The following is a 13,214-nucleotide window of genomic DNA, read 5'->3' on the forward strand; positions in this document are numbered from 1 at the left end:
GTGGGGGGAATGTAAAATAAGTATTTCATGTGATTTTGTCCCTTAATATATTGTTGAGGGAAAATGTGGTATTTTCTTTAATTGTGCGTATCTTGTATTTCCATATAGGTTTAATTGCTGCCACGAGTTAATTCTGTCACGGTTTTGTACCTGGGACTTCAGAGCATATGGTATTACAGGAGTAAAAATAAATCGCATTTTTAAAATGAACAATCGTATCCTGAGACTGAAATTTGAAGAGAAATTCCAAAAGTTTTTGGACAACGAAGATACAAATGATTCAGAGTAAGAAGTTTAACCTGCCAAAGCATATTTTTGTCATATTTTGATCTTGTTTTAAAGAAGCTGCCATCTTTGTTTAACAGATGGTAGATGAACACATAGCATTTATTAGTCAATACTTTACTTTTGTTCCTTTTGAGTTTTTATGATATCAGTTCTAAACCGTCTTTTTTCAAATTTTTCTTAAGGAACTACCGAAAGATGATGGAATACCTTTTTTATATTTTTGATCCAGAAGTTCCCCTAAAGAAAAAACACCTGCTGCAAATACTTGAGAAAGGATTCAAAGACACTGAAACAAACAGGGTAACTGAAAATGTCAATAGAATAGTTCTTTTGGCTTATTAATCACAGATTTAGCATAACTCATATTCTCTTTCTTCCTTCTCTCTACTTATCATCTTATTAATTTCTGCTCTACGAAAAGGTAATTGTTAGTTCATGAAGATCATACTTCCTTAGGTGATCATGATAAGAGGGTATCAACCAAGCTGCTTATATGACCTCCTCTGCTCTCTCATTTTATTTTTTACTTGGAAAGGGCTGTTTTAATAACTCACTGTTGAATGTCTAAAGAGCACTACACTAAATTCTCACTGTGGCATGGAAGTAACCTGGGTTCTAGAAAGTTGTGACAATGGAGGATAAGTTCTAGTAGTTTCTACCCAGCTAAAAAGATTTTGAATACAACCCTGGCAACAGCACTTTTGCTTTCCCAGTATTAGCCTTCTTAAATACAGAGGGCAGAGTGGAGTATAGTAGAAATGTCACTGGATGTAAAGTCAGAGGACCTAGGTTCAGATCCCAGCTCTTCATTTACTACATAGGTGACCATAGGCAATTCAGAAAACACTTCTAGGCCTCAGTTTCCTCTTCTTGAAAATGGAAATTGTTCCCTAGATTATTTCTAAGGATCTTTCCAACTCAAAATCTTTGATTCCTAGAAAGGCTAATCACTAGTAGGCTGGACACGTTGTCCTGGGTCCTCTTCCCTTCTTCCTCTATACCACTTCACTTGGTGATCTCATCAAGTCCCATGGATGTAATTATTATCTCTCTGCTTAAGATTCTCAAGTTTACTTATCCATCCCTAACCTCCCTATTGACCTCTCTTGACTCTCCAACTGCCTATCACATGTCTCAGACTGGATGTCCAGTAGATCTTAACTCAACATGTCCAAAATTGAACCTTTGTCTTTCCCTTAAACTGTCTCCTCCCTCTACCTTCCCTGTAACTATAAAGGGCAACACTATCCTTCCATTCCCCCAGGCTCCTAACCTAAGTGTCATCTTCAGTTCAGTTATCTCTTACCTCTTATCTGTTGCCAAAGCCTATTGATTTCACCTTTGCAACATCTCTCAAATATACTGTAACACCAGTGAGATAGAAGAACAGCTGCTGTGGATATATATAGATATATATACATATATGTATGTATGAATTTAGGGTCGAATCACACAGCACTCTAAACCTTATTCAAGAAACTGAAGCATTCACAATTCATAACAACATAACAGCTTATTACCAGGGTGGCCACATGGCCTTAAATAAAACATATCATTCAGCATTTAAAATATTGTTCCAAAATACTTGTTCATACAATCAGGGGATCCCTGGCCAGGGTCTTCCCTTAACACAGCACATTCCCAGGGACAGCAGAAAACACAATATATTCCACCCCTAGGTCATAGTAGGTTACAGTCCCCTCAATCCAAACAGAGTGTCCAAGTAAAGTCCTCTTGGGAGTATGCCCTTATCCCCATGTTGCTGTTGTGGGCTCCCACCTGGCACTCTCAGGTGCATACATGCTCAAATGAGCCAAAAAAGTCCAAGTCCTAACACTGCTCCAGCCCCTGCTTCAAGGTCTGGAGGTGGCTGGGCAACGAAGTGGGTATCTGGGAGTTACGGCACTTCCCCCATCCCACCATAGACAATTCCACCCCTAGGTTCCAAACCATCCCATGGGGATGCAGCAGGAAAGCATGCTCAGTGCTCTTGAGCCACTGCAGTCTCCATCCTAACCCAGGGCTTTGTCTTAAACCTTGTGGTTCCTCCGTGGGCTGATGGTTCCCTGCAGCTCTCTGCTTCTGCTGTCTCTATCACTTTACAGGCGGAGTAGCTGCTTCACTTGCGGAGTAGCTGCTTCACTCCAGGCTCTTTCTGCTCCTGCCTGGGCCCAGGCACAGCAGGCTCCAGGGGCCCCTGCCCCCAGCGTCTGTCCCTGGCCTGTACAACTCCAACTCCAGGGCAGCTGGTCTTCCCCCAGCCTCACATGAGGAGGAGCCATTCTGGTTTGGGCTCTGGGCACAGCAAAATAATACAATAACTGGGAAGCAACAACTATCCCAGTCTCACTAAACCCCATACTTTGCTTTAGTCTGTGCAGATCCTGCCGGCAAGAGGGCTGCTAGTACAGTCTCATTCTTGATCTATGAGAGTTCTTCTCTCCCACTATCAGAGGTATATTTATTCATTCTCTCTCTCTTCACCCCCCCCTCCCCTGCCTTCCCTCTCCTTCCTGTGAGCAGGCCTACAAGAAAATAATAGTCTTCCAGAGATATTCTCTCAGCTAAGTAAGTTTCCACTGCTTAAAGTCCCTGCTGCTGCTGCTGCCACTAACACCAGTCTCCTCACTCAAGGCTCTCTATTTATACAGCTCTGCTCGGCACCTGATTGGCTTAGTGCTCAAAAGCATGAAAGTCTAGGTGCCTCGGCACCTAATCAGTTTAGTGCCAAAAGGCATGGGAACCCAGTTGCCTTGGCACCTAATTGGCTCTGCACCAGGCTCTAGGTGACTCAGCACAAGATGTGCCACAGCTGTGAATTACCAGGGTTCAAAGGATTGATGCTTCAGATTTTTACAATTTAGCATGAGCCTGGGAAACTGAACTCAAAAGAAAAACCCAACAAAAATCCCACCTTGCTTGCACTCACATATTCTCTTCTCTGACACTGCCACCATTCTGGAGCAGGCCATAATTTCCTCTTGCCTGGATTATTGCAGTAACCTGCTGGTGGGTCTGCTTGCCACAGGTCTTTCCCCACTCCAATCCATCCTCCTTTTAGCCTTTAAAGTGATTTTCCTAAAACACAAAAGTCAGACCATGTCACTCCCCACTCCCCATGCTCAATAAACTTTTCGTCCCCCACCATCTCCAGGATCAAATACAAAAAAACAGCAATTTGGCATTCAAAGCTCTTCATAACCATCATTACCATCACCACACACACACATACACACACACATACACACACACACACATACACACACACAGCCTTTCCAGTCTTCTTACACTTTACACTCTTATCACATACTATGTGATCCAGTGACACTGACTCTTGGCTATTCCATGTATAAAACACACTAATCCTTGGTGCTAGGCATTTTTTCTGGCTATCTCCCATACATGGAATGCTGTCTCTTCTATTCTCCACCTGCTGCCTTCCTTGGCTTTCTTTAAATCCCAAGGAAAATCCCAACTTCTATGGGAAGCCTTTCCTAATCCTTCTTAATTTGAGTGTCTTCCCTCTGTTTATTATTTCCTATTTATTCTGCCTGTAGCTTGTTTGTAGATAGTTGCTTACGTGTTTCTCCCCTACCCTTTAGATTTTGTGCTCCTTAAGAATAGGGTCTGTCTTTTGTCTTTTTTTTGTATCCCCAGGGCTTAGCACAGTGCCTAGCATATAGTAGGTGCTTAGTAAATACTTATTGACTGATTGATGGTAATGTTGTACCAGAAGCGAGCGAGACACACCACGGAGTATAAGTTTTAAGTGGAGAATTTATTAGCCGGCGGCCATCGGGGTACGGCACCACAAATCAATGGCAAATGTGTTGGGGTGATGGCTTGGCTTATATAGGATATGGGGGTACAGAGTTGGGGGGAAAACAGGAACAAAGATCCTGGCTGATCAAAAGATTCAGTCAGGTTATCGTACTAGTGGGATAATCTCATTTACATTCCTTGGAGTGGAGTCACGGAGCCCCAGGGATATCTGCTAGACAGGGTCTGTCAGGTTATCCTTCAGTGGGATGGTCCTATCTACTGACATTCCTTGGCGGAGTCATGGAGTCCCAGGGGGTTTGCTAAATGCCAAAGATATCTGAGTCCATTCTTTCTGGGGGTGCTTGTCAGTAGCTAGGGGTTACTCAGGGGTTCCTAATTTTCCTTGTATTACAGTAACAATAGCAGAATAGTAGAAAAGAGTTTAGAGGATGTTAAGAATTACACAGTTCTTTGATTATAAACATTAATTTATGTATTCTCTAAATTTGATTTCTTTTCTGGTGACCTTGGGCAAGTGATTCAACCTCTATAGACCTCTGTTTCCTTATCTGTAAAATTAGGGGGTTGGACTTCTGAGCTTCCTTTTGCTCTGGATATATATATGTTCCTATGACAAATGAAGTATACTAATCTTACCAGTCTTTCTAGAAATGAAACCAAAAGACAAAAAAAAGAGCTGCTGCCAAATGAAAGGATAGTTTGCTGATCGTCCTTGAAGAGACAAATAAAAGAGTGGGCAGAGTTGGTTTTATCATGAATCCAGGGAAGCAAGAAACATGATTTTTATGGCATGGTTGTTCATTTCCTATTGCAGCACTCAAGATAAAGCAGTTCCAAAAATATCATTATGAGGATAATTGCTGTTTATGCACTAACATCTGTTGAAGAGGATGAAGAGGTAGAGAAATTCTCTAAAGAACCCTTTAAGATTTTCCCAATTAAATCAACATATACTTCAGTATTTGTTGATGCTAATACAAAGATGGACATAGGAAAAGACAAATAACATGTTGGAAAACATAGTCCAGAATTTAAAAATGGGGGAGACCAAACATTGCAGATGGTAAAAAAGCCTCATACCTATATATCATGAATATTTTCTTCAAGAAGAGAATTATGAGGCACTGGACATGACAAATAACATTACACAAAAGAAATTGATTCTGTTTTAACTGACAGAAAACTAAAATTTACCAATTTAGGAATCGTTTCCCAAAGGAACTTTTCATGTAACAAGACAACAACACTGTTAGAGCAGACATAAAAAATAATACCAAATTAGATGAGGAATAAAAGTATCCAGAAATGGAGGCAATGCCAGCCAGCTCTACTTAAGTAAACTATTGATGCCTCAAAAGGGAAAATGGATAAAAAAGTAAACATCAGTACAGAAGACATGAAAGAGAGAAGTCAAGTACTGCTGGAAAGAAGTGGTACTAAAGTCACAACTCATTTGAACCTTCTCTAGTAAGCTCAGGCATTGATTTTGTATAAAAAAGGAATATGATATATGAATATTAAAACACTTTTTTCACCACAGTATTTCTCCACTCTTTTTTTTGAGTAAGTTAGAGTCCTGGGAACATTTGCCTATGCAGAAGGATATGTTAAAACCTAAGAATTAAAATGGGTTTCTGACCATAAATTAGATAGTTGCTGAATAAAGAGACTCATGAGACAATAGAGAAGAAAATAACGAAAACAGCAAACTTCAAAGAATGGGCCTGATGTTTTCCTGGGCTTCCGTGAATTTCTGGTGCCACAGGACTGAAGGGAAGAATTTAGCTATCAATTTAGATGCCCAAGAAGAGTAGAAGAGAGCTTCATAAGCATCGGCTGAGAGCAACTCAGCTGAGGACTTTAACTGGCAAAGTAGAAGGCATTAGTGGAGGGCATTTCTAGACAGGGGCTTCCCTTTAACCTAGTAAATATCAAATGTGAACCCCCACAAAATTCCCTTTCTTATATTAAATGGCAAGTTATAAGAAAGTGAACTACAAGTATAAACATTTTATCATAGACTCTCATGACACAAAAAGCCTGAGAATATTTTAGTGAGACTTCTAACTTATTTGATTCATTTTTCCCACCCAGATGATTTGAGATTGTCAATATCTGAGAACTCTGTTCCTCTTCCATCCCTTCCCTACCCTCCTGCCAAAAAAAAGTAGTTAACAATCCCCCTTACAAACATAAAACCATTTACTTAAAATTAACCGAAACTAAAAGGACTCACATCTAAGCCTGTAGAAAGTATTGCTCACTGCAGTGTACAACTGTCCTCCAAAAGTCCTGTGGGATACAAAAAGACTTTCCAGTGTTACCCCTGGGTTGGGCTTCGTCACGCAATAGTCGTGATTGCCTCCTCTATGTTGGTGCTCACCTTCTCAGCCCTCTGTCTGCACAGCATTATTAATTCCCATAACTCTTACTTCTAGCCATTTTCCCTGTTTGTTAGCCACAGTTCTACAGCTTTCCTTAAATATTAGCCAGGTGGTGGTAGTTATCACAGATCTCTCTCGCTCTCTTTCCTTTTGCAGTTCTTTTGTTCTCAGCCTGTAGCAGATGGTACGCATTATCTTTCCCAGTGGACAAGCTTGCTAACAAATCTGGGGGAGGCAGGAAACTACTCCAGTATGTTTACTACTCAAAAGTTCTCCTTTAAACCAGTGTGCCTCCACTCCTGTAAAGTCTTCTATGGTGCACTGGCCCCCAGAAACCTAACCCTCACACTGAAGAGGGATCTCAGGGACAATAGGAACCATGCCTTCTTGTGCCCTACAAGCAAATCCCTCTCCTCAGCTCCATGTAGGCTTATGGTGGCTTATGTTGGCAAATGCTTGCCGATTTGATTGGAATCTTATTCGCAGTGCCAAGGTAGGATCAGGAATCTATAGCTGGAAGGGACGTCAAAGGCCACCTAGTCCAAACCCCTTATTTGAAAGATGAGGAAACCAAGGCTCAAATAGGTTAAGTGATTTTTCCAAACATCACAAAGGTAAGTTTTAAACCCAATTCTTCTGACTCCAGAGACTGTGTTCTTTCCACTTTTAGTATCTCCTTTTCATGTCAGAACTTTTACTGAGGCTAGGCACCCAAAATTCTCTTCATTTCATATTCTGCCTGCATCTTGAACCACTGGACAGGGTAATTCAGATTGCCCAGGGGCTATTTCCCAGAGTACTTACAAAAGGAGCCAACTACAACTCGAGACATTTGTGTGCAAGGGAGAGAAAGACAAGTAATTTTGAACACACAAACATGAATAAAAAGGTCAGTATAGATTTTCTCTATTCTACATAAACAGAATAACCTTGTCAAAGAACATGTTATCGCACTTTTTAAAAATGTTCACTTAGAAACAACCCAGGAAGTGTCTCAAAAAGGTATTAAGCAGACTTTGTCTCCTCAACAAATGAAGATGATATTTATTGAGATGGTCCAACCATTGCTGGAGAACAATTTGGAACTGTGCCCAAAGGGCTATAAAACCATGTATACCATTTGACTCAGCAATACCACTACTAGATCTGTATCCCAAAGAGATCAAAGGGGAAAGGACCTAACTGCATAAGAAATTTGTAGCAGCTTGTTTTGTGGTGGCAAAGAATTGGAAATTAAGGGGATGCCCATCAATTGGGGAATGGCTGAATAAGTTGTGGTATATGAATATAATGGAATACTATTGTGCTATAAGAAATGATGAGCAGGTGGATTTCAGAAAAACCTAGGAAGTCTTATATTAACTGATACAAATTGAAGTGAGCAGACCCAGGAGAACATTCAGTATAGTGACAGCAATATCGTAACTATGATCAACTCTGAAAAACGTAGCTACTCTGATCAAGACAATGAACTAAGACAATTCCAGAGAGCCCCATGATGAAAAATTCTATCCATCTGTAGAGAGAAAACTGATGAACTCTAAGTGCAGATTGAAGTATACTTTTTTCATTTCCTTTTAAAAAAAACATGAAAAGACCATAAGCTCCTCAAACGTATTATTTAATCTTTGTCTCCCTAGGACCTAGTTAATTGTCTTGCTTTGTATAGTATTTAATAACTGTTCAACTGAATTTTATGGAATGTACATTTTTTAAAATGCTTTTCAAATTGTGGAAATTTAATGCATTTAATTGTGTATTTACTAAGTATCTGCTATTTATAAGACATTATGCTAGATGCTAGATATATAAAGATGAAAAGCAATACCATTTCCTCAAAAGTATTACAGTCTAGTAGAATAAGATGTTGTTAATATAGTAAATTTTATGGGCTTGGGGAATAGTATATATAAATTTGAAGTATACACTGCATATAGTTACATAAGTAAGAGATTTCATTGGCATATCAATCCAATAATATATCCTCATAACACCTACATTCTTAAAAAAATAATATCATGTGCGGGCTTATTGGAATGATTTTTGAAAAATTATATTGCTATTGTACCTGTTATATAGAGTAATATCAGTCTTTGTTTTGGCTATTTTTCTAGGAATCTATCTGCTTTAGCTAATTTTTAAGAAACATATTTTTATATTCAATTAGAACATTTCACATGATTTGCACTGTATATTATATATTTGCAGAATAAAATTGCATTTGTATGATTTCCATCCCATTCAAATAAGTCTGTACTACAAATGTGCTTCTCATCATAGATACCATTCACATGAAGTAAGAAGCATTATTATCTAGAAGATACTGAAATTGAAGAAATGTCAGTAAAATGAACATACTCAGACCTTGTTTTAATCTTTACAGTCATCTCACAAAAAAGAAGCTGTAATCCTTGCTAACAGTTTCAGTCTATGTGAATGTCCCAGAATCGAATTTATACAGAAACAAATCAAAGATGAAAAGAAAAACTCTCTTGATCCGGAAATGTACAGGCACGGTAATGTAAATGAACAGTATTTTAGAACCTTATGATGTTAACATTTTGAGTTACGCTTATTTATAAATTCCAAAAAAAATCTTAAAAGCCATTATATTTTGTTCTTATATCTTTTCACCTATTCAACTTCTTTTCTGTTTCAGTGTATGATTTAAATGGAATGAGCTTCATTTCAATATTTCATCTAATTTAAATGAAATTCAATATTTTACTTTAATTCATTTTTAAAATAAAATATAAATGGACAACAGAAGAACAAAATGAACACATGTCAAATTTTTAGGAAAAACGGGTACCTTAGACTATGTTATGGTGGTCTAACAAAGTACACAGTAAAAGATTATGCTTAGATGGCCAAATGACCTAAATTTTGATGATTTATGTAGAAATCATCTGGAAAATAGTTTATAAAAGTTCTGTTTCTTTCCTCATAGTCCCAGATATAGCCATTGACAAACTTGAAGTAAGATCAGTTGTTTTATGAATTGGCATATTTTGACATATCTGACCTTTTGACGTGCTACATACACCATGAGGTAATTCACTAGCCTTTTGTTTACAGCCTGGAATCTGAGAAGAGCAGTCTATAAACCATTCTTCAGGAGTCTGAGAGGACACTTTGGGGCCACCATTCTCTAACACCCATAACCTCAGCCTGAGTCTAGGGGCTAATTAAGAGATGTGGTGGGCAGGCTCTTCCCATATCATTCCATCTTGTTCTATCTCACATTCTATAAGGTTCTGATTATTCACTCTGGCTCTTTTTATCTTCGTGTTGTAAGAGTGGGAAAAACAGTCTTCTTTATTCTTCATTCACTCATTTATTCTCTTTGTTCTGCCCAGGTGATCTGAACTAAACTGGACCACGTGTATTTTACATTCTTTATCCTATCACTGCATAGCCAAAAATCAAGTGTTCCATACTTTTTTTGAACTCATAGAATTATTTTCTCTTGAGATAACATTATTAACAGCTATTTCTTTTCTCCCATATTTCCCCACTGATCTCACAATAAGAAAGAACCAATAGTGCTTAATCCAGATACCTGGAGTACATATTGTATTATATTATGTTATGCTATGTTGTTATGTTATATTATATTATATTATGTATATGTATATTATATATATTATATTATATTATATTATGTTATGTTATGTTATGTTATATTACATCATATCATATCATATCATATCATATATTATATTATATTATATTATTATATTATATTATATTATATTATATTATATTATATTATATTATATTATACAAACTCCCAACTTGGTCCCAGAAAGTAATATGCACAGTGATAGATATGCCTGGATCCATAATTTGTGTAATGACTCAAAGTAACCCTCTTTTGAAGGAAAAATTAATCCAGTTAACAAAAAGTTTTACTTATTTTGATTACATTTTTTAAGATGAAGTATTTCTAAATCTTTTTGTTCTTGTTGACTATTTTTTAAAGCCTTGGAATTACTCAGTCATGGGAAATTTTGCAAAAAAAGTGTTATTCCATGTGCATGAGCAACAAAACTATATGGTGAAATTATTATTATATATTGAGTAAAAGTATTCATATTTTTCCACATTTAGGCATACTCATAATGGCAAAAGTTTTTCTTGGACATAGCATTCAGGCTCGTGAGCAGGATTCCATCTGTAAAGTCAACTATCCAATGTTTAATTCAGTATTCATGCCTCGGAAATGTTTACTAAGTATGTCTGCCATCATGGGTATTGTGATTTCTTCTTTATTAGTGCTGAATATTTGTGTTTAGTGTGATGTTTTAAAATCTTTAATTCCCACTTTTTGCAGAACTTAAATTTTTCCATAAAAAATGGCTGACTGTGTATGAATTTCAGTTCTTTTCCCCTCCTCTTTTCTTATCTCTCTTCTTCCTAATTATTACATGTATACAACATTACATGTACCCAACATAGGAGTGTCGAGTTTTAAGGAGAAAGTAATCACATCATCAAGGAATGCAAAAACACTTGTTTGTTATAAAGGGTTTGATGTAGCGCTGTACAAAGTGCTGTACATTTGTCAAAAAGATGTGAAGAATTGGATAGGAGAGTAAAAAGATAGAAGAAAAAAGTAAAACAATTTTTAAAATTGGTGAATAAACAGCATTCATCACGGTGGTGAGGAAGACAACTTTAGGGATGTAGAGAATTAGAAAACAGTTCAAAATTAAGTTCTATCTATGGGTGCTGGGAGAGTTGATGAAGAGAAAAGAAAAATACATTATTTTAGGAGGCTATATGTTTGTATTTAAGACTTTTTGCTATTTGTGAAATAGAAATGGAGCATTCTGTTCTATTCTGTTTTGAAACTGTGATCTTTTTACCTTAGGCTCCTTGATATCACATAAAAACTGTAACTGCAACCTTCGGCAGAGCAAGTGGTTTGTGTTTGATCATGACCTTGTCTTGCCAGAGTACGTCATTGAATTTGAGTATGTAACATTGGTATGTGTGTTTTTGTTTTTGTTTTTTCAAATGCAGTAGAACTCCTTTGGGATACAGGACTGAGCTAACTAAATTATTCACCTGTTAGTACAACATACCTAGTTGTTTTTCAAGGATCTGATTTTATCTGTTTATTGTACCAGATTCAGCATAATAATTAGCAGTTTTTATAAGTAAGCAATGGGTAGAAAATATGGGAACTTATAACTAAAATTCAGCATCATTTGTTGATTTTTTTATGATTTTTAAAATTTATTTTGATTTTTGATGACATTGATTTTTGTTGATGACTTCCATGATTCTCATAATCAGAAATACTGTTACCCAGAAGTAAACATTCTCCTCTCTTATATTACTGTTGTTAATAATAACTAAAATGTATGTAGCATTTTAAGATTTACAAAACACTTTTAATCTGTTATACTGTTTAAACCTCTGAACAACCCTGTGAGGTATACTACAAGTTTTATCCTAATTTCATAGATGAAGAAACCTAAAGCTCATTGTTTTAAATGACTTAACCTACTATGCCACTAATAAAAATTTAACTGTCTTTCAAAATTTCTATTTCATCTATTCAAAAATCATACTATTTCACATAAATTAATGTTTAAATACATTTTCATAAATATTCTTTGCTTAGGTCAAGACTCATTCTTTATTTTCTACACTCAACAATGTTATTGCAGAAGGAGCAAAAAAAAATCTAGATGGATCAATATTGTCTCATGACTTGAAAATTGATGAGGAAGTTATAGAAATGGAGCCCAGGGTAAAGCCTAGAACAAAACTTAATAATTTGAATGAAAAAGCAATACTTTCATTTACCAAGACCAATGTGTACAGCCAAATAGTGGTGAGTATTGTTTAAAACTTTTAGTGAGGTCCAGAACCAAGAACTTGGAATCAGTATCTGACATTTGAGATCTAGATGTTGTTCATAATATACTTGAATCAGAAGTGGTGGAACTAAGTTTTATTTGATATATATCAGAGCAGTTTAACCTTCTGGCTTCTAGATGAGATGAAGGGTTTTGGAGGACAAAATGGATTCCATCCCTGAATTACCAAGTAAATTAAATTTATTAATACATAGATCCAGAAAAGATACATGCTCTTCTTAATAATTAATAAATATATTATGGAAAAGTTTCAACTTTACAGACCAAGCTATCAGTATCTGAATAGCAGGCAATTCTGTTTTACTTTGACTCTGTTATGAACAAAATTGTTCTAAATTCTTTCTGGAAGAGAGCTCTGTGTGTGTATGTGTGTGTGTGCGTGCGCACGCGTGCGTGCGTGCATGCGTATGAAAGAGAACTGTAAAAGGAAAGACAACTGTGTTCTTCAGTTAATGGTTTTGGCTTCAGGGAAAGACCATAGGTTCATCGATTCAAAGCTAGAATTGACCATAGATGTCATCTAATTCATTCCCTACATTTAAAGATGTGGAAACTGAGGCCCAGAGAGGTGTTAGTGACAAGTGACAATTGAAAAACAACTAAACAACAACTCAAGATGGAGGGGGACACCCCTCCAAGTTTCTTTCAAAATTAAATGCATATATGCTCCTAAGAAATAATGACACTTAGAATTTTTCACAAGAATTTCAGAAATAATTTTTCAAAACCATAGCTTCTGCAAACAAGTATTGAATATTCACTACTGTAAATTCAACCAGAGCAGTTTAGCCTTCTGGTTTTAGATGAGATGTAGTGAGAGGGATGGAATAAATAGGTCAGTCAAAATAGTTAATTTTATGTTATC

At 36.7% G+C, this 13,214-nt stretch overlaps 1 protein-coding gene across 1 annotated transcript in view; it reads left to right on the forward strand.

Annotated features, from left to right (window-relative positions):
• LRRC9 (leucine rich repeat containing 9) overlaps positions 1 to 13,214 on the forward strand; it is a 188,794-nt gene that overhangs the window by 60,978 nt on the left and 114,602 nt on the right. The window contains exons 11-16 of the mRNA XM_036735971.1: positions 109 to 285; positions 471 to 588; positions 8,839 to 8,971; positions 10,569 to 10,691; positions 11,332 to 11,447; positions 12,091 to 12,303. Coding sequence (XP_036591866.1) covers positions 109 to 285; positions 471 to 588; positions 8,839 to 8,971; positions 10,569 to 10,691; positions 11,332 to 11,447; positions 12,091 to 12,303 — 880 coding nt within the window. The remainder of the gene's footprint in view (positions 1 to 108; positions 286 to 470; positions 589 to 8,838; positions 8,972 to 10,568; positions 10,692 to 11,331; positions 11,448 to 12,090; positions 12,304 to 13,214) is intronic.

The sequence above is a fragment of the Trichosurus vulpecula genome, chromosome 8, assembly GCF_011100635.1.
Source record: "Trichosurus vulpecula isolate mTriVul1 chromosome 8, mTriVul1.pri, whole genome shotgun sequence".
NCBI classification, from domain to species: domain Eukaryota; kingdom Metazoa; phylum Chordata; class Mammalia; order Diprotodontia; family Phalangeridae; genus Trichosurus; species Trichosurus vulpecula.